The sequence below is a fragment of the Pseudozyma hubeiensis genome (assembly GCF_000403515.1).
Source record: "Pseudozyma hubeiensis SY62 DNA, scaffold: PHS9, whole genome shotgun sequence".
In the NCBI taxonomy this organism is placed as follows: domain Eukaryota; kingdom Fungi; phylum Basidiomycota; class Ustilaginomycetes; order Ustilaginales; family Ustilaginaceae; genus Pseudozyma; species Pseudozyma hubeiensis.
The window spans coordinates 53,840-72,744 of NW_012133791.1; the positions used below are offsets into that span (position 1 = coordinate 53,840).

Sequence of the window (18,905 nt, forward strand, 5' to 3'; positions counted from 1 at the left end):
ACAAGGCGATTCAAATGACCTGAAAAGATGGAAAGGGATGTAACTACAATACTACTAGAAACAACAAAGAGTCTCGACAGAACCGGGAAAAGCAAAAACAAACATTGTCCATCCTCATCCATAACCGCTCCAAATTCCTTTATGCCACCGAGAGCTTGGCAAACAGCCTGAGCAGCGCCTTCCTCGACTCCCTGTATTCACCCATGACGAGCCTTCCGACGGTGAGCTCAAAGTCGGGTCTGCGTTTGACGCGGTCCCAGTTCTCGGCAATGTAGTCGAGGTGGGCCCTTTGCACCTCGTCGAATCGGTCGACGAAGGGGCTCAGCAGATCGGCGAGCACCGTCTTGGGCGAGAGCTCCAGGCAGATGTGGTCGAACGCCTTGGTGGTGAGGTCGCGCAGTCCGAGTTGGCGGCCGACGCAGTAGGCGGCGGTGGCGGAGAAGACGGGTGGGAAGCTCGAGGTTTTGTTGGTGCGAGGAGTGGGGATATCGAAGGGTTGCTCCTCGTCGTCCGATCCGTCGCTGCGCGCAATGGATTCGGCGCGGTCAGAGTCGATCGACGAAGCAGAGCCACGACGCTGACGACGAGCGGGGGTGGCGGGGAGGCGGGAAGCAAACGTGGCGTGGCCGGTGTACAGGTAGAAGATGAGAGCTTGAAGCGTAGCAGCCGAGCATCCGGTGACTTGAACCCTAGCAGCTTCGGGGCCTCGTGCGTTCGAGCTGGTGACGAGGTCGTTCGCAGCGCTGTAGCGTCGAACCCGGCTGCGAGCACCAACACTGGCATCGTTGTTGCGGTAGTCGGTACCGGAAGCGTTGCCGATCGAGCTGAAGGGCAGCGCAGTCTCGACCTCGGCCGAGGGAGAGGGCTTGTCCTTGTTCATGAACCCTTTCATCAGCTTGGAGAAGCGCGACGACGAGCGCGAAAACGTGGGTGGAGCCGGGATAGAGTTGACGGCGGCAGAAACACCAGCGACCTTGCTCTTGGAGCCGAGCGGCGATACCTCTTCGACGTCGTCCGCGTCGAAATGCTCGTCATCCTGGTCGTCGTGAAGCGACACCCGAGGCTGCTCGACGAGCGAGTCTGAGTACTCTTCTTCATCGTCGAAGTGGCGGTGACGCTCATCGAGCTCTTCCTCGTCGTCATCGTCTTCGTCTTCGTGGGTTTGGTTGTGCTTAGCACCCGTGCGCGAATTACGCTGAGCATAGTTTACCAGCCCAAGGCCGTCCGTCGACTTTCGCTGCGCAGCTTGAGGACGAACCGCAGCAGCACCCTTGCCCGCAGCACTCGCCTTCTTGGTAGCAGCGGCGTTGACGGCAGCAGCGATGATCTGCTCGCGCTCCATCGTGTCGAGCTCGCAGCGGCCCGTGGTGCTGACCTGAAGGTACAGCGCAGGGCACGCCTTCTTGAGGATCCTGGAGTTGGCGTAGATCACCTCCTCCTTGTTTCCGCCGGCGCTGACGACGAACTCGAGGTCCGCCCAGGGCTGGCCAAAGATGGCGCTGTGCACGGCATGGAGCGTCTGCTCGGCGACGTGCGGGACGAGGGTGAAGGCTTCCACGGGTTCGGCTTCGTCGATCTCGGAGTGGGGGGCGACATCTTCGTCGTCAGACTCGTCGACATTCACCGGGGCTCGACGAGTCTTGGGTGTGGGCGCCATGTTGCGCATGGTGGAACGCGGCGACGGCAGCGGCTTGCTGGATCGGTGGACGGCGTCGATTGCAGCCATGGTGTCTCTTTTCTGGTGTTGGGATGCTGTGGTAGCGAAGTTGGATATCAGCGAAAGGGATGCGGTTGTAGGACGGTTCGGATAGGCTTCGTCGGGGACAGGGAAATCAAAACGGAGAAGAGCTGCAATGAGGGGTGATCTCAGTGAACCGCTGTTATATATGGGCGGAATCCAGGAAGCCTCGCCGCCATTCGCCTAGGAGACTCGAGGAGCAGCGCAGGTGAGGCTCATCTCCAATTGTAGGCCTTACTCCAGGGCTTGGCCGACATCGAGACCATACCGCTAGCGGTCCTCCTTGCCGAGTTGGACAGGCGCGACAAGGGGGGACAGCGGAAAATTATACAACTGAAACCGCTTCTCGAAGCAGCTTGAATGTGAAACAGGACCCGCATACTGCTTCGCGATCGAAGACAACATGAAATATTACTCCCACCTTTCTCTGGGCGGGTCAGGAACAGCAGGGCTTTTATTGGAAACGGCTTGCGCGCACCGTCGGAGAGCGACAGGAAAGCGCAGATGGTCGAGCGGCAGTGGCGCGGTGCAAGAAACGAACTGGCTTCGAGACCAGCGAAAACCCGACCCAAGGGTCCTTTCGCGCAGGCTGATGCTCGCTTGCATCGGCTCGATGGGCGGAGGGAAAGCACAATCTTCCAACAGACCCTGTCCACCAGGCATTGAATTGCACGGACCCCCTCTGTACGACCGTTTGGCCGGTTCCCCAAGTCTGCCTACCCACAAGATGCAGCAAGCTGATTGCAATTCCGTGAGATGCAGGATCATACTTCTTGCGCGAACCGAATCATCCTTCGAAGGAGCTTTGGCAGTACGACTCTCGGAGGGATGTGAGGCGGCTGAGCGATTGCTGGCGTTGTCAAGCTGCGACATACCCTTGTTAGTTTGTCGACAGGCGCGCAATCAACCGGGGCAAAGAAACGGGAACCAACGAACGAATCAATCAACACTTTCACCTTTGAGTGCGCGCCATATTCGCAAAGGCCCTCGGCGCATTGACAGAACCAAGAAGGAGCCGGACAGATGAAAAGGCATGCGGAGCATCACTGAAACATGGATCGATTCATCGCAAATCGATACGGCCCTGCCGTGCGGTCTCTGATAGTGCACGCGCCAAGGCTCGATGCGCACCTCGATTGTTTGGTTTCTCGCGAAATCTTTTGCGACGAGAACGGCGGTCGAGCAAACGTACCAAAGCAGTTAGGCAAACTGACGTCGGGAGTCCGTTCCATGGGGAAATATCCCGCTCTGAATCTCTTGGCTTTGTGGCTCCGCATTCTTCCCCTCACCGCTGACGGCACCTAATCTGAGTGGTGCATTGCATGCTTCGTTTGCTTGAGCAGAGCAGCCTACGGGCAAGTGTGACCGCGTTGACCGTATGACTTGCAACTGCGTGATCGCGCGCGCATCAACCCCACTGGCACCTTGCTCTTTGCCATCCACAGCTTCCGTAACAGGGATTTTTGTTTGTTCGGAAAGCTGCACGTTGGCATCGATGTGCATGCGAGTTTTCAATCAATTGCCCGCTCGCGATGCTTTCGTTGGTTGCCGAGCCTCTCCGTTCCGCGCTCGCCTGCAACAGCCGCAACCGAGCTCCCGCAGCGCGTCTCGGACCCTGATTGCACCCTGATCACCGCTGCTGCCTTTTTCGAGTGCCAACGTCCGCGCCGCTCCTATACGTTCTTCCTGCTCTCGTGTTCAGCAATCCCAAGTACGGCTTATGGACCCTGTTGTGGCAGCGATAGCATTGATCTAGCATTGATGTACAGGTGCCGTGTCTCAAAAGAAACATCGCACGCTCAAACCGCTCATTGGCGGCTGTCTATTTCGGTGCGCATGTATCACAGCTATGCGAGAAACGTACAGCAAGCACATGGCCTGCTGCGTCGCAAGTCGCGCTCCAGCTCTGGGCTCTGTTCTTTGTTTCGCCTGCATCATGTACGCAGCTCGAGGATCGCTTCTTCATAAGCAGCGGGGAAGTGGGCGGCAAACATGTCGCTCCGCAGCTCTGGCAAACTGAAGAAGGCTAGAGGACTCTCCACGTGATAGATGCGCCTGTCGTTGATCCAGATGCACCGTCCCGGCGGTATCAGCGGCCCTCCCTGCGCGGCTTCCGAGCGCAACGTCGCAGCGTCCAGTCCTTGTCTTCGGGCGGACAGTGCGTGCAGAGGCGCCTGATCACGCTGCTGCGGGCCCACCCAGGGCGACGGTGGGATGCGTGCAGCCGACGACGACTCCGCGTCCAGGCGAGCTTTGATGGCAGCGTACAAGTCACTCTCGACTTCGCGACGCAGAGACCAAAGCTGATGCTCGATGCGCTCCTTTCGATGCAACATCACGTCGTCGGCATCCTCCGCCAGCTTGATGGAGCGCCAATCCCAAAAGCTCCGTAGAATGTGCACGCGTGCGTCTTCCCGACCCTCTGTCGACGCCATGGCGTGACGACGTCTCACCCTCGAAAGCGCACCCAACACACGACGCAGCTCTCGCACTTGACCGTGACCAACGCGCGGGATGACGTCGCTGCCGAGCACCACCGTCGTCACAAGCGGCACAGATCCAAGCGCCGCTCTTGAAGCCAGATCGGCCGTCATGGTCACAGGGCTCGCAAAACTTACCGCGCGGATGAGTCGTCGCGCGGGCAAGCCAGACGACATGTTGGTGACCCAAGTTCCAGCATCCGGTTCGGCACCGTCCGGAATAAAGTACTCGGCCAACAACAGAGCAGCGGCGCTCGCGATCGCACCACCCAGCGAGTGTCCACAAAACATGATGCCGAAGCCTTCGTTTTCTTCAAGCGCTTGTCGCAGCGTAGCGAAGAGCTTGCTCTGCGGTGAAACAAGCGCCTTAGCGGCACGCCAGATGCCTGCATGACAGCGGAATTCTTCGCCAGGGGTAGGCTGCACCTGCGGCAGCTCAATCTCTTCCGTCTGCAGCTCCAGGTCAACGATGATATCCGAGAACGATTGGGTGCCACGGACCGCGACGCAGACCACCTTCCGCACGTAATCCCGGACAATATAGAATGTCGGGCTGTAATCGGCGTCCGCGTCGAGGGTTTGGATGTCGGCGTGCAGGACATCTTCGGCGTTGAGACGAGACAGGTAAGCAAACGTCTGGCGCGAGAAACGATCGCCCGAAGGAGTAAAGGTTGGTGGGAGATCCACGATATGCACGTGAAGCCCGTATGCTGAGATTGCAAGCCGACCGCACCACTTGATGGTCCGCACCAGATCTCGGTTCGTCTCCTTGAACGTCGTCAAACCAGGACCTGCCGGTCCGGACTCTGAAGCACCCACCTGAGGCGAGGTTACGAAATCGTACGCTCGCCCAAAGTAGCCCGTACTTGCTTGTCCCGGCCGTGCTGCATCGATCCGCGGCGTCTTGGCGAATTCGAGGATGTCGTCACCGCGATTGGTGACGATCATCTCGTCGTCGCTGCTGTCATCATCCTCGGCACCGTCGTCGCCGCCATTGTCGTTGTCGTTGTCGTTGTCGCCGTTGTCATCCTCGCTGTCGTTGAGCTGCTCGAGTCGTAGCTGTGGTCTGATGTCAGAGTTGCTTTCTTGCGTGGCCAGGTTCGCGTTTCTGATCTCCTGTTTGACATCCGACAGGTGCCGTCGCTCGAGGATCTCCTTGTCTGCTCCCAGCGCGGCTCTTGATGCTGCACGGTGGGCACCGATATCCATTCGATCAGAACCGCGCGTCTTGCGCTTCTGACTCTGACCTTTGTTTTCCTGCTTTGACGCTTTCCTCCAGCCTTCTAGTTCTTTCAAGCCTGCACCCTCTTCGAGATAGCGTTCTCGAGTGACGCTGTGCAGGCAGTACAGCTCGACGAGACCACGCAGCACCTGCCATCGTGATAGACCCTTGGGCTTTCTGTGACCTCGTTGATGAAAGACCTTTTTGGAGCCCTTCTCCTCGTGATCCTCGATTGCCACGGTGGCCCATTCGGCCTGAATGAAGCTGTACGCCTCGACGATACATTGAGCCAGCACCGTCCGACCTGTCAGGTTGAAGAGCATCCAGCGCAGGAACCACAAAAGTAGCGAGGCAGTGTCGTACATCGAGTAGGCCAAGTCCACGACGTGCGCAGCCACAAAGACGAGGAAAAAGAAGGTGTGAACGAAAAGGGCTGCAACACCTCCGTGATCCGGGTCAAGTTGTTTACCGCTATCTGCGAGCGAGCTTGCGGAGCCCCGAAGCCCCAAATCGCCGATCAAGAACCAGAGAACGAAAGAACGCGGACGTCCTGCGGAATCGACGTGGATTGCGCCCTGATCTGCCGAGGGTCTGCGACGTATCGATTCGAACGACTTTCTTCTTGCTCTACGAGACAGCTGATCGTCGTCGAAGGTCGTTCGCGTTGCAGCATGAGGGTGAGAGGGTCCATTCTGCTCACGGACAGATATGTCCGATGCGTCAGAGATAAAGATTGATTGGGTCGCAAGTAGCATAGAGGAAGGCGTGAGGCGCAGCGGGTCTCTCTTTAGGGCGTCTTGCGTGTTGTCCTCTCCTTTGTCATCCTCTGCTGCCGCCACCTTCAGCTCAGCCGCCTGCCTCGATTCCAAATCCACCGCCTGTGATCCGCGTAATGCGGCAAAGGAGGCAAAATCAGTGGCGGGTGCTGTCAAAGGCGATCGTGTCAGGGCCCCGGCACGCAGGCTGTGCGGACTGTCGTATGAGAGTGAGCCGCGACGCGATGACAATGAGGTCGGGAAAGGCGATGGCAGGATCTCGATGTGTGTGGGCACCAGTCGTGGTGTTCCGGGCGCCAGGCGGAGGGATGAGGTGCTGGTGTTCAAGTGTAGGTGAATCATGGGCTGTGCATGAGCCGCTGCAGGGTTCTGGTACGGCGTCCATGGCGAGGGCGGCAGGCTGAGCATCGTCGGGACCAGTTGCGGCGTCCGTGGCGAAGAGTGTACGTTGCGGGCGGACAGATAATCTCCGTTGGCTGACGTAGTGCCCACCGAGTTGCGAGACTCACGCAGGTCGACTGCCAACGGCGTGAACGGGGAAGGCGGTACCGATAGCTGCACTGGTAGCAACCTCGGCGCGGCCGGAAAGTCACGGAACGCGCTGGTCTTGCCCGAGCCTGTGGAAGATGGTCGCAGCAGAGGACTCGAGATGGGTGGCAGGTCCGGCGAAGCCAGTTCATCGTCCGGAATCTGGCTGGGGTCGAGGGGCTCAAATTCAAATACGGTGTTGAGCATTCGACCGGAAGCATCGATCGAATTGTTACGCGATCCACGTCGCGACAAGACTGCTCTTCGAAGCGAAGGTGACATGAACGGGCTTGCTGACGCGACAGCTGGGCTGGTGCGCGCGTCCGCATCCGTGGTGACGGGGGTCACTGCAGCCGAAGCCAGACTGGAGCGAAGAGCGGGCAGGGTCGTATCCGCAGTGTCAGCCGTGACATCTCTGGGAGCGTCGCTCGATGCAATCACGGGAGAGGCTGCGACGTGGATGCGAGACAAGCTTTCCGTCGAACTAGATCTCGCGCGCGAGGTCTTTGGGGGCTCCGTGAAGCTGCGAAGAAGGGAAGGCGCGCGCCCAGATCGTCCGCCAATCTGGCTTCGTTTGGCAAAAGTCTCGGCAGCGTGTGCAGCCTTGACAAAGTTGGTCAGTGCGGTGAGAGGACCGACTTTATGAGCAGGGCGATTGCGGGCGGCCAATTTCTCGGCCTGCTTTCTGGCCTTTTCGCGTTCGCGCATGCGTCGTACGCCCAACAATCCTTCAAAGCTGGATGCATCGCTGCCATTGTCGTCAAGCAAGGGCGGAGGCAGAAGCAAGGCACCCTCGTCGTAGCCATCGCCCGGCTTGGATCGCCACGAAGAGCCGCCATGCCAGGCGCCAGGCATCGCGACGGGGCTGGGAGGAGCCTCGGGAAGTGCTTGATCGTGATAAGCCGAGCCGATCCCGAATTCCGACTTTGACTGCTGCTTGATCCTGGGACGTCGTCCAGCCTTGAGCACGATTGTCTCGGGGAGTCGGCTCCATTCGTTGCCGTTGGCACTGCGCCCTGCGAGTGTGTCGAGATGCAATCCCGGTTCCTCATAGCTCCCGAAAGCGTCTTCGTGATCAGGTCGAGACCCATTGGCATGGCCTCTCTGCTTCGCTGTGCCTTCGGGCCGGTAATTGTCGAGCTGGAGCAGGGTAGACTGGGTCTGCTTTCGGCCGGCGTTGCCAACTTCGAAGCTGAGTCCGCCTCGTCTACTGCGGACTTTGGAGAAGCCGTTGCGAGTGTCCTCCACAACGGCGCCTTGGCGGGTGAGTACCTTTTTCCACATGTGAGCTCGACGCTCGGCGATGGTTGCACCATGCTTCGAGTTAGACGGCTGCGATGGCTCGAGTTGCGGCAACTGGAGGCGCAGGCCGTTTCTGCTGATCGAGCCCAGCGCACTGGTCCAAGCCTGTACGCCATGCTTCGAGCCGAGGCCTTTTTTCTCCTTCTGCATGTCCGCCTTTTGACTCGTGCCCGCTTTGGCGTCATCGATCTCGCTCCTGGCGAATGAGAGGTTGGCAACTCGCCCTGAGCTGTCCTTGCGCAGCAAGAGGGCGCCTAGCGCTTCGATGGCGCTTCCGTTGCTCGGGCGTTTCCTTTGACTCTTCCTTCTCCTAAGGCTGCTGAAGGGCTCATACGAGCTGGATGGACGAGCGTTCGTGTCATAGGAGCTTTGAGCATCGGTAGGCAGACCATGTGGGGACCGGAGGATGTCCCATTGCTCCGAGGTCTCTGGAGCGTAGTACATCTCTGAGCGAGACAGGATGGCCGAAACCGTGACGTAGCGTGCAGAAGGAGTCTGTGCAGGTATCGAGAGTGGCTCCAGCGGCTGACGAGAGCCTTGAGAATCGTGCTCGGCCTCATGTTGGTGGGAAGCTTGCGAGGCTGTTCCTTTCTGTTCGAAAGAAGCGTCGGGCCGGCGTAAGCTTGGTAGTTGCGAATGTGTCTGAAAATGCTGCTTTGGATCGTCATGTCCCCGCGGAGAGCTAGGCGGCGAGGCTTCAAGGCGGAAGGGTGAAGTCGCAGCACTCAGAGCCGGAGATGCTACTGCTGTGGAATCTGCTGGATGAGTCGGAGCTGTGCGGGGGGTTGCGTTGAGCCTCAAGCTCGGAATACGTTCGAGCGATGTAGATCTATCATTAGAGAAGCCGTGTGCGGGCGGAAGTGGTGAGAGCTCGTCAATGTCGAGGTCGAGCAGGTCGGACTGCTCCATCGCTGCAGATGCGTGTGCGGTCGGATCCCTGGCGGAGGAACCCGCGCCCGCTTCCGCGGCCGATGACATGGAGACCAAGGGGGTGGGGACGAATCACGAGACGTTCCGGTCGAGACCCGTTGCGTTCTAGTCGTACCATCAGGATTCGAGGAGAGCAGTGCGGTCGTCCGTCTGGCGGTTGTGTCGTGATCGGCCTTTGCTACAAGTCGAGTGTCGGCCCCATCTTTGATCCTTCGGACGTAGTCGACGAGCCTTCGAGGTAATGCTGAGTCAAAACTTTGAGAAGGTCGGACTTGATCCGCTGTGATGGAGTGAGGGTCGGTCGCGAAAAGAGAGAGTTGTGTGAGAGTGTTGGCAGGTGGAGGAGCATTTGATCGACCAAAGAAAAAAAGAAGGGTTCAGAACCTGCGGATCGGAACTGCCGCGACCAAGCGGTGTCGACTCTGGCTGTCAGGGCCGGATCAGTGTTCGACTTCCCGAAGAGGTTGCTGCTCCTCAGAAATGTCGTGTGCATACACAATCCCAACCTAGAGGACTCGCAAGGGTCCGACACAGGCTCCGTACGGTGACTTCGAAGAGAGCAGAACTGCTGCCAGTCTGCATGCACCGCATGGTCATAACACAGCTTTTCACCGGCCAAGTCGAAAATTTGGCTGGCATTTCAAGCTCCCATTTTTTTTCCTCGCAATTTCCGATCCGGCATCCGGTGCAGCCGTCGACGTTGGCGATCGTATACCGCTGTCTTTCATCGGTCGAGCTGTGTTTCTCAGTCCCAGCGCCGAATCGTTCCTGGTGGTCTAGATATCGATGGAAGTCCAGGCTTGCAGGTAGAGAAGAGGTACGCCGGACATGGTCTTGTGACCTAGTGAGACTTATTTCGGATCACATGTGTGATTTGCATGCCACTCTCGACTTCGGCTACGGCTCGGATTACCCCACACGATCGGACCCTTCCGACCGGGTCTTGTCTCTGCCCTCTTCATTCGCTTTAGCAGAGGCAACCCCTCTGTCCTTCTCCGGTCTTCGACGTCACAGACCATCGCTTTCAGGCGCCCGCAACTTATGTTCGCAACCTATGTTCATGCTGACAGAAGCACTGGCTCCATGTACCGTCATCGATCGGAATGAACCCAAAAGACCACCTCTGTCGGCTGCTTCCGACTCGGCCATTCACGCTGGCACACTGACATTCAAAGAGCTTTCGCAAGAGCAGATTGCAAGAGCACAGCTCTGATGACGGCAACGACATGCGGATACAATCAATGACCTGAAGGAGGTGCTGTTCGCGCGGCGCCGCTCTTCCAATACGAGCCGTGTGGGAAGCTGTAGTCCTCGATCGAGCTCTTGAGCATCTCGATGCTGTATCCTCCCGCTGGATCCATCGGTGTGTTGTAGCAGCCAGCGCCGTTGATGCTTACCGGGTACACAAAGTGCTCGTGCAGGTGGTCGACCCACTCGAGCACGTTGCGCTCGTTTTCCGCGCTGATGCAGATGTAGTCGATCAGACTCAAGTGGACGACGTACTCGCAGAGACCCACACCACCGGCGTGAGGGCAGACGATCTTGCCAAACTTCTTGGCCATCAACAGCACCGCGAGGATCTCGTTGACGCCGGCCAAACGGCACGAGTCGATCTGAACGACGTCGATCGCATCCGCTTGGAGCAGCTGCTTGAAAGTCATGCGGTTGTGCGCGTGTTCGCCCGTCGCAACGCCGATGCCGAGGTGCTGGATGCCGCGTCGGATCGCAGCGTGACCCAAGACGTCGTCCGGTGCTGTCGGCTCCTCAATGAACCAAGGTCGCAGAGGCGCCAACTTCTCCATGTAGTCGATCGCCTCCTTGACGTCCCACACCTGATTAGCATCGACCATGACCACGCAGCCGGTAGGTCCTGCGTTCTTGCCGGCAAGACTCTCCGCCGAGGGCTGCTTGCGACCAGCGGGCATCTCCTTTGGATCATCGACGATGGATCGCATCAGCGACAGTCTTCGGATGTCATCCGTCATGTCGGCACCGACCTTGAGCTTAAAGTGGTTGAAGCCTTGTTCGAGCGCCGACCGTGTCAGGCGAGCAACCTTTGCATCATCGTAGCCCGACCAGCCCGCCGAGGTCGTGTAGGCTTTGTATCCGTTCGCCACCATCTCAGCCTCTCGATCCGCCTTGCCCTTGGCAGCGTCTTGCAGGATCTTGAGCGCCTCGGCAGGCGTGATGGCGTCGGTAATGTAACGGAAGGGGATGCACTGCACCAGCTCCTCGGGCGACATGTCGCAGATGAGCTTCCACAGAGGCTTGCTGCGCGAGCGCGCGAACAGATCCCAGATAGCGTTGATCACGGCAGCCGTAGCGAGGTGGATCACTCCCTTTTCCGGACCGATCCATCTCAGCTGGGGATCCGAGACCATGAGCTGCCACGTCTCGCCCATGTTGGCGAACAGAGGCTCGATTTCACGCCCCAGCAGCAGCTCTTCGACGATCGAGGCGATCGCCTGACAGCAGATCTCGTTGCCCTTGCCGATGGTGAATGTCATCCCGAATCCGCGAAGCGTTGAATCCTCCTTGACCGGTGCATTGATCGCCTCGCTCTCGCGACCACGGTACGAAAGGATTTCAGCCCCATCCTTAGGGCTTGTGTAGAGGATCAGGTAGGCGGCCGAGTAGTCGCAGGCTGTGTCAACCGGCGTAATTCGATGGACAAAACGCGATGGTGATAGTCAGAACCGACGGGTCAGTCGACAAGGCTTGGGATTAGCTCGCTGATGAGAACGTCAAAACTTACTCTTGTTCATGGCATCCGTACCGTCTCCCGTGAGCGAGGTCGGGAAGCGAACATCGTGTATCGAGTACGACGAGACAATCAGCGGTGATGTCTTGGTCATGGTGGTCGGCGGGCTTTCCAGTCTTGGATGCTAGCGCGGCGTCCGAGGTGAGTAGAGTCAGTGTTGAGTTAAGGTTAGAGCGGGATGAGTGAGAAGGGGGGACAATAGGGCTGGTCTGGCTGAGGATCAAGGTCGTGGCTATATAGCTATTCCTGTCAAAGTCTCAGGAGGCGAGCAAGCCGGCGAACGGACCTTGTAGCTACTTGCACGACCCCTGCAGATGTCTCGACATGGCCGAACGCGGCAGCCGCAGGAAGAAGGCTCGCTGCCGGTGCTACAGTGCCTTCTGAGGTAGCTTGCATGGATCGGACTGCGAAATGCGTTTCCCAAGACCCTGTCTTGCTATTCGCAATCGCTCTTTTGTCGGCGCCGACGCGAGAGCTGGCCGGCAAACCGCAAAACGGCTAACTCTCAGCACGTAGAATAGATTCCGAATCGACGTGGGGGCAAGCCGCAGGTAGCGACCCAAACGCAGCGTGCTTTCTCCACCTCTCGTCGCCTGACGTTTCCTTGAAAGTCGAGGTCCTCAAGACGTTATGATCAATTCGCCGTCCTAGTCACCAGACTGAATGCCTCTGGTGCACAGTACAGAGGATTGCACGAAGCTTCGGCGTGCCACGCTAGCCTATGCGACAACAACTCACGGCGACTTTGCCTGAAAGTCGGGCCCCGCAACCATTGGCCCTCATCGACCCGTCTGCGAGTGAAAGGCATTGGTTTCGAGAGGACACGCCAGTCTCTGTCTTAGCTCAAGCTCAACATAAACGTATACCTGTGAATGGCAACGTGATGCACAGAATGACGCTGTACGAGAAGAAGGACGCGCCGTTTGCGGGCTGAGGCCGCAGAGCACCGTGCGGCCCTGATGGGAGCTGCTGGCACAAAATTCGACGTGGGGGTTCACGGAAAAAAAGAGAAAAAGGACGGCCGCGTGGGGGGAAGCGAAGATCCCCGCAAACACCCCCAGGTCGATCCATCAATCTCGTATGTCATCCCGACCTCGTTCCGATGCACGGTAAAACGGCTTCAATTCTTAACTACCATCAAGGCCTACAGTCATACACGAGAGCTTCTTGTGCAAGTGATGGTGGTCTCAAAGCTGCTTTGTCAGCCAGGTCCACATGCCATCGATCTCCTTCTCCGGCTCCATATCGAAGAGGTGGTCCGCGCCCTTTTCTTCGATCACCAAAAGATTCCTGTCATCGTAGCCGACCGATTTGAGCGCATCGACGACGTGCAAAGACTGCGAATGCGGTACCTTCGGATCGGAGTCGCCATATGCGATCAGGACCCGAACTGATGTTCCCTTGGTGGTGGTCTTGGTCTTGATCAGTGTAGGCGTGCAGACATGAGAGCTCTCCGATGGGTCTTGGAGGATGAGGCTCGGATAGATGGCTTCTTGTCGGGCAAAGTTGTAGAGAGCTGCACGGACCGGGTTCGAGGCAGGGGGCGCCTCGGTGCGGATCTTGGTCGAACTAGACTTGAGTAGCTGGTGTTGAGCATCGAGGCATTTGATGAGATGGCCTTCGGATTCCAATGGCTGCTTGTCGATGAGCTTACCATCCGCAGCCCATGAAAGGGGTTTCTGAGGCTCGTAGAAGAACGAAGCTAGGTCCTGGGTGACGGTGGTAATGGCGTAGATGGCAAAGACAGCACTGGGGGGTCGAGGGATGCGTTCGGCCTCATCATGCAGCGCTAGACCGAGAAGCAGAGCAGGCCATCCACCGGCACTCGATCCACCCAGGATGTATCTGTCGGAAGAGACGTTATCCGATGTGAAGCCCGAAGCAGAGCGCGCTGCCGGATCCAACGTCCAACGAATGCAATCCGCTACATCCTCGAGCACTTGGAAGATCGATACCTGAGGACACAGCCTGAAATCTGGCGCCACGAGGGCAAGTTTGTGCTTCGCAAGAGCTCGCACGAAGTGTGGGGGCACAAACTTGCGGGTTCCTTGCAGAAACCCGCCCGTGTGGACCCAGACGACTGGTGTCAGCTGGGTCTGAGCGGCAGTCTCGGGGATGTAGACATCGACTGGGATGCTGGTTTGTTCGCCGTCGGTGTTGACGAACGTCTTGTATGTGTAACTTTGAGGTGCAGTCGACGACATTGTTGCGTCTTGTGGATCGAGTTGGAGTGACAGATAGAAGCCTCGCCGGGGTGGAGAGTATCGGTGGTGCAAATGTGAAGAGAGCATCGTTCCGCGAACATGGCAATGGATAGCCGGGCGGTCTCCGCGGCAAGCCTCCCGTCACAAAAATAAGGACGGTGAGGGCACGTTGTCCGCGGCTTAACAACCTATTTGACTTTCCCTTAAGATGCCGAGCTGCCGAGGCACGGATCTTCCCGATTCACGTTTTCAGGGTTTGGCATGCGTGATTTCTGTGGTCATAACTTCATGAACGGCCCTTCACACCGTCACCCTCAGCTACGATCACACCCACCACCTTCATCTCTTCAGCACTCAAGAAACGCATTTAGCAGCGAACCATAACGTAGCATATATCGAACCATCGCATCTCTCTTATCCAACTGCCTGTCAATTGCTGCGGCAACAGGAAGCATGGTCGACAGAGGGAGAGCTGCATCCCTCTCACAAACGGCCGCATTGTAGGGCGGCTACCGCATTGAGGAGGACGGACAGTCAGTGCTTGCTGAGAAGGCACACAGCTTTCGTCCACGATGGCGATCACACTGCAGACCGTTCTACCGCAGAAGGTGCTGCCCCGAGCACCGAGTCCGAATTCGAACTCACCCAACCCCGGCGTCCGCTCGACCATCACACAGTTCATTCCGGCTTCTCCAGACGTCAGCCTTGATCGAGATCCGGCAAGCTTCAACGCTGCGTCGGCTTCGACAGACTCAGCCTTCGCCAGGGGAAACGAGGCAAGTCACATGCTGGCTTCAAGTAGCAGCACACAGGGTCGCGTCGATGCTGGTGAAGCCTTGGCGCCACTAAGAAGTCCAGGGCTCGGTCCGTCTGCACCTAGAAAGTCGATGTCGGCCGGCGCAGGATCAAGACGTGGTATTGCTCACAGTAGCCGTATTCTTGGTGTGGACAAGAAGACGCAGGAAACGTTTGCGCTTTCGCAGCTCACCAACGGCAAGATCGATGTTTCGTTCGAGGGCACATTGGCCGGGCGTCAACCGCCATCACCCTCCGGAAGCAATCACAAGGGCAAGGGCAAGGCACGAGACGATGGCGACGACGGTATTTTCGGTCAGAATGGACACGCAGCGATGTTCGATGTCGATCTCGAGACTGGTCAGTCCACCGTGCCGAGCTCGTCGACCGCATCGCGAGCAGGCCGCTTGTTGCAGCTCGGCTCCAACTCGATGCCTTGGAAGAAGTCAAAATCAAATGTCGTTCCCGCGTATCAGGAAGAAGAGCCTGGACCCACCGGTGCAGGTCACAGAGGCTTACGAAATGACTCGCTCGACTTCGACCGTCCACTCGAGCTGCAATCCGACAACAAAGCAGATCACGGCACTGACCTAGATGGCGACGAGGATGACGACCGCACGGGCTTTGGTGCCTTCGACGACGACCGCGAGCAACTACTCTACGCTGAAGCCGACGACGATGCAAGTCGACCAGGCTACTTCGCGCCCGGAGACCGGGGCTACGGCTATAACTCTCTGCAAGACGACGCCGGACAAGGTGGCTACAGTAGCGCGGTCGGTTTCGAGGCTGTGACGTGGAGCGAAGGTAGTTGGATGGTGGTGAGCAGCGTTTTTGTGGCAATTCTGATGATCGTCGCCATCTTGATCAGCATCGATGTGATCGATTGGCCTGGTGATGGCATCGGCAAGAACTGAGGCGTCTCATTCGCTTTTGCACGTCGTCTTGGTGCCCGCTATTGATCCGCGCTTTTGCATTTGTACTTGTATCTCCTTGCAAGCTCATACTTTGACTTATTCCGATTGACCGACGTTGCGCTTGATCTAGCAGGTGAGGAGGCTCTGCGAGTCGACTTGGAAGGCCTCGCTCGAGAAAGTTTCCAATGCAAGTACCGCTCCGAGCGTGTTCCGCGGAGTCACCTGTAGATCACACTACGATGGGCTTGTCCGAGATGACATTTGCTCTGACACATCGGGCAATGAAGTCGAGGAAGGAAGCGAAGAGAGGATGCTCGGAAGTCGGGCTCGGACTGAAGCTTTCCGAGATGGTGTTGGTCTTCCTGCATTTCATGGTCTTCTCGGCAAGCTCGCCGCTAGCAACGAACGTGACCTTGCTTGTGCAAAATTTCGGCAACTGCTTCTTCCGAAAAGCCTTCTTTACACTCGGACCCATCTCGGATCAGCGAGCGAGTGGCGGCGGCGGCGACGCCCACCCGGGCCACACTCTCCCGGCCAGACTTGACAGAGATCGAGGCTTCATCTTCGTTACGCCAAACAAGCGAACTGGGATAGCAAATTGCGAAGTCCCATGCGCATAGTTCGCTTGAGCTAAATCAGAGTCTGACCCTCAAATCTTGATGAGCTGGAGCGAGCACGGAGTGGCTCGGGCGCATCCGCCTATTACAAGTCGACGCAGCTAGAAACCGGCTCCATACAAGGCAAGGCACATCGAGGCGATCGGCTGGAGACAAGGCCACGGTAGCGGCAAAGCGGGGAGAAAGATCGACATCCGTTTCAGACTGGATCTCCAGAGGGAAGCGGAGGCGTGAATAATTTCTCTTTTGGACAGGAATGTCGCACGTTGGACCCTTTGAAGCAGCGCAACGACCGAAAGCCCACACGTTGGACCCTCGCTTGGGAATCTGTGCAGCATCCGACAGAGTCAGGCACACGGCGAGTGTCTCGTCGAATAGCGCCGAATTGATTTTTTTTTTGAAATTGGGTTGCATGCCTTGAGCCGATGCGGTGTATCGCTTTTGGTCGGTTAGCGCCATCCAGTTCTGTGTGCTTGCCCGGCTCTCTCGTCGTGCCGACAAGTCAGCTGGAATGTCGCTGTTGAGCTTGGCAATCATCGCTCGCTACCAGGCCTATCAGTATGTGGTTGTCAAGCCGGCCACTCGGCACTGCTCGCAATCTCGCTCCACGTTGTCGACCACTTGAAAAGTAGCATCTCGTTGGACCGATTTTCCAACCTGGTTTCGGCTGTATCGCAGCGCCACAGCCATCCAGTGATGGGAAACTCGTCTTGACAGCTGCCGGCTCGAAACCGATATAATCACAGCAGGATTCGTGGTCGCTACTGGTATCAGAGTCCCCCCGACACCCAACCCTACTAAAGCCCTGAAGCTGCTAGGTGCGCAAGGCGTAGATCGCCTTTCCATCCCATCGGAGGCCGCCTAATCCATCCGACCCTAGACCCACCTTTTCCCGACTCCTACCCAGCTTCACAGGATGAAGCTGCTACACCTAGCATCCACTGCTGCGACCGCAGCAGCCTTGACAGTGTCGAGCGTCTGGGCGAAGCCTCTCGATGCGGAATCCCTCGACTACCCGGTCGGTGTGCAGCGATCCATCCAGGCCAGGAACGCAGAGCGTCTCTTGGCGCGAGGCAGCACCGCACCTACCTCGCCGCTCTCGGACTACCAGCAATATACCTTTCCTGCTCAGCTGGCACAGGCTGCTTACTGTGGCCTACCCGTTGGGACCACGGTGGGCGACGCTACGCTGCTCTGGACGGCCGGCGATGGGCGTCAGACGCCGATGGTGTACGTCGCCTACTCGTCCAGCCTCGGTGTCGTGGTCTCGCATCAGGGCACCAACTCGTCGTCGTTTTCTTCGATCATCAACGACGCTGACTTTGCGCAGGATCCGATCAACTCGAGGCTGTCCTATCTCGGCGACGTCGAGGTGCACGGCGGCTTCCAGGACACGTGGCTGCGTACCGCCGACTCGGTGTTGGCGCAAGTCCAGTCGGCGCTCGCTTCGCATCCTGGTTCGCCCATCCTGACGGTTGGCCACTCGCTCGGCGCTTCCATCTCGCTGTTCGATGCGCTGTACCTCAAGCACCAGCTGCCTTCCAACTCGGTGCGATCGATCGTGTTTGGACAGCCGCGAACAGGTGACCAAGCTTTCGCTAATGCCGTGGATGCCAACCTGCCAGGGTTCGTGCACATCAACAACGGACACGATCCCGTTCCACGTCTTCCTCCGGCGCTCGACTACAAGCATTCTCAGGGTGAGATCTGGATCAACCCTCACAACACCAATACGGCCGTCACGTGTCCTGGTCAGGAGAACCAGAACTGCATCGACTCTGTGAGCCCCTTCGACTACGACATTGACGACCACACGGGCACCTATTTTGACGTCCACATTGCTGGCAAGGGCGAGAACTGTCCTCCCACGATCAACTCGTGAGGGTCCATGGTAATGGCAGGAGAGTCGCCTAAGAGTTAGAAGGATGTCTTGCGCCGAGCTTCCTCCTCTGCTGTCGCCCCCCAAAACCTGAACTAAACGTTCGAGAATCGAAATTCTCCTGTTCATCGCAATATTTCAATCTGGTCACCTTTTTCAGCTGTGATCGTGAGCAGCCTCGATCGCGTGGAGATAGAATGGCTCGCTAGTCTGTATTGTGTCTCGAAGAATTGGTGATGATGGTGAGGTCGAGGTGTCAAGCCCTAATCTTGACACATGATGACAGGCGGAGCTCCAGATGTGACTTTAGAGAGTAGACGCGTCTTGATTCAAAATCTTGGAATGCACCTGTTCAACTTTGTATTTCAACCACCGCACCGGTCAATTTTCGAGCTTTGGGTTTGTTGTGTGATTTTACGAAAGAAGGTTCGAATTAGCAGCAAAGTGACGGAATGCGATGTGATGGTCTCACAACAAAGCCAAGTATAAAAATAAACACGGCCGGAAGGCTCGGCAGAGTGGAGAAGTTCGACCTGAGCTGCAATTCTTCCTCCTGCTTATTCCGAAGAGACCAAAACAGCAGCAGGAGCAGCAACAAGCTCAAGTCACAACAGACTCACTTGCCTGTGCAGTGCAGCGTGCAGCTTGACACAGGCGGCGCCGGCGTTGTCAGCCTCCCGTGCCTCCACCTTTTGTGTTCCTTTCATCGCCTGCCACCATCAATTCTAGCTTCCATCTCGGTCGCCATTCACACCACCA

The 18,905-nt window shown here is 57.6% G+C and overlaps 10 protein-coding genes across 10 annotated transcripts; 4 read left to right on the forward strand and 6 right to left on the reverse strand.

Annotated features, from left to right (window-relative positions):
* Positions 1-139: 139 nt before the first annotated feature.
* Positions 140-3,015, reverse strand: PHSY_000635 (hypothetical protein; the record flags this gene model as incomplete). The annotated part of the gene is made up of 2 exons (XM_012331271.1): positions 140-1,848; positions 2,931-3,015. The coding sequence occupies 2 exons, from the start codon at positions 3,013-3,015 to the stop codon at positions 140-142; spliced, it is 1,794 nt and encodes a 597-aa protein (XP_012186661.1).
* Positions 3,016-3,672: 657 nt separating this feature from the next.
* PHSY_000636 (hypothetical protein) lies at positions 3,673-8,955 on the reverse strand (the record flags this gene model as incomplete). The annotated part of the gene is made up of 1 exon (XM_012331272.1): positions 3,673-8,955. The coding sequence occupies one exon, from the start codon at positions 8,953-8,955 to the stop codon at positions 3,673-3,675; it is 5,283 nt and encodes a 1,760-aa protein (XP_012186662.1).
* A 62-nt stretch (positions 8,956-9,017) lies between these two features.
* PHSY_000637 (hypothetical protein) lies at positions 9,018-9,821 on the forward strand (the record flags this gene model as incomplete). The annotated part of the gene is made up of 2 exons (XM_012331273.1): positions 9,018-9,214; positions 9,668-9,821. The coding sequence occupies 2 exons, from the start codon at positions 9,018-9,020 to the stop codon at positions 9,819-9,821; spliced, it is 351 nt and encodes a 116-aa protein (XP_012186663.1).
* A 393-nt stretch (positions 9,822-10,214) lies between these two features.
* On the reverse strand, positions 10,215-11,831 carry PHSY_000638 (mandelate racemase/muconate lactonizing enzyme; the record flags this gene model as incomplete). Its single annotated transcript, XM_012331274.1, has 2 exons — positions 10,215-11,620; positions 11,732-11,831. 2 exons carry the CDS (start codon positions 11,829-11,831, stop codon positions 10,215-10,217), a joined length of 1,506 nt encoding a protein of 501 aa, XP_012186664.1.
* A 627-nt stretch (positions 11,832-12,458) lies between these two features.
* On the forward strand, positions 12,459-12,671 carry PHSY_000639 (hypothetical protein; the record flags this gene model as incomplete). Its single annotated transcript, XM_012331275.1, has 1 exon — positions 12,459-12,671. The coding sequence occupies one exon, from the start codon at positions 12,459-12,461 to the stop codon at positions 12,669-12,671; it is 213 nt and encodes a 70-aa protein (XP_012186665.1).
* Positions 12,672-12,924: 253 nt separating this feature from the next.
* On the reverse strand, positions 12,925-13,941 carry PHSY_000640 (hypothetical protein; the record flags this gene model as incomplete). The annotated part of the gene is made up of 1 exon (XM_012331276.1): positions 12,925-13,941. One exon carries the CDS (start codon positions 13,939-13,941, stop codon positions 12,925-12,927), a length of 1,017 nt encoding a protein of 338 aa, XP_012186666.1.
* Positions 13,942-14,513: 572 nt separating this feature from the next.
* Positions 14,514-15,650, forward strand: PHSY_000641 (alpha-glucosidase; the record flags this gene model as incomplete). Its single annotated transcript, XM_012331277.1, has 1 exon — positions 14,514-15,650. The coding sequence occupies one exon, from the start codon at positions 14,514-14,516 to the stop codon at positions 15,648-15,650; it is 1,137 nt and encodes a 378-aa protein (XP_012186667.1).
* Positions 15,651-15,879: 229 nt separating this feature from the next.
* On the reverse strand, positions 15,880-16,125 carry PHSY_000642 (hypothetical protein; the record flags this gene model as incomplete). The annotated part of the gene is made up of 1 exon (XM_012331278.1): positions 15,880-16,125. The coding sequence occupies one exon, from the start codon at positions 16,123-16,125 to the stop codon at positions 15,880-15,882; it is 246 nt and encodes an 81-aa protein (XP_012186668.1).
* Positions 16,126-16,285: 160 nt separating this feature from the next.
* On the reverse strand, positions 16,286-16,804 carry PHSY_000643 (hypothetical protein; the record flags this gene model as incomplete). The annotated part of the gene is made up of 1 exon (XM_012331279.1): positions 16,286-16,804. One exon carries the CDS (start codon positions 16,802-16,804, stop codon positions 16,286-16,288), a length of 519 nt encoding a protein of 172 aa, XP_012186669.1.
* A 379-nt stretch (positions 16,805-17,183) lies between these two features.
* On the forward strand, positions 17,184-18,149 carry PHSY_000644 (hypothetical protein; the record flags this gene model as incomplete). Its single annotated transcript, XM_012331280.1, has 1 exon — positions 17,184-18,149. The coding sequence occupies one exon, from the start codon at positions 17,184-17,186 to the stop codon at positions 18,147-18,149; it is 966 nt and encodes a 321-aa protein (XP_012186670.1).
* Between the last annotated feature and the right edge of the window lie 756 nt (positions 18,150-18,905).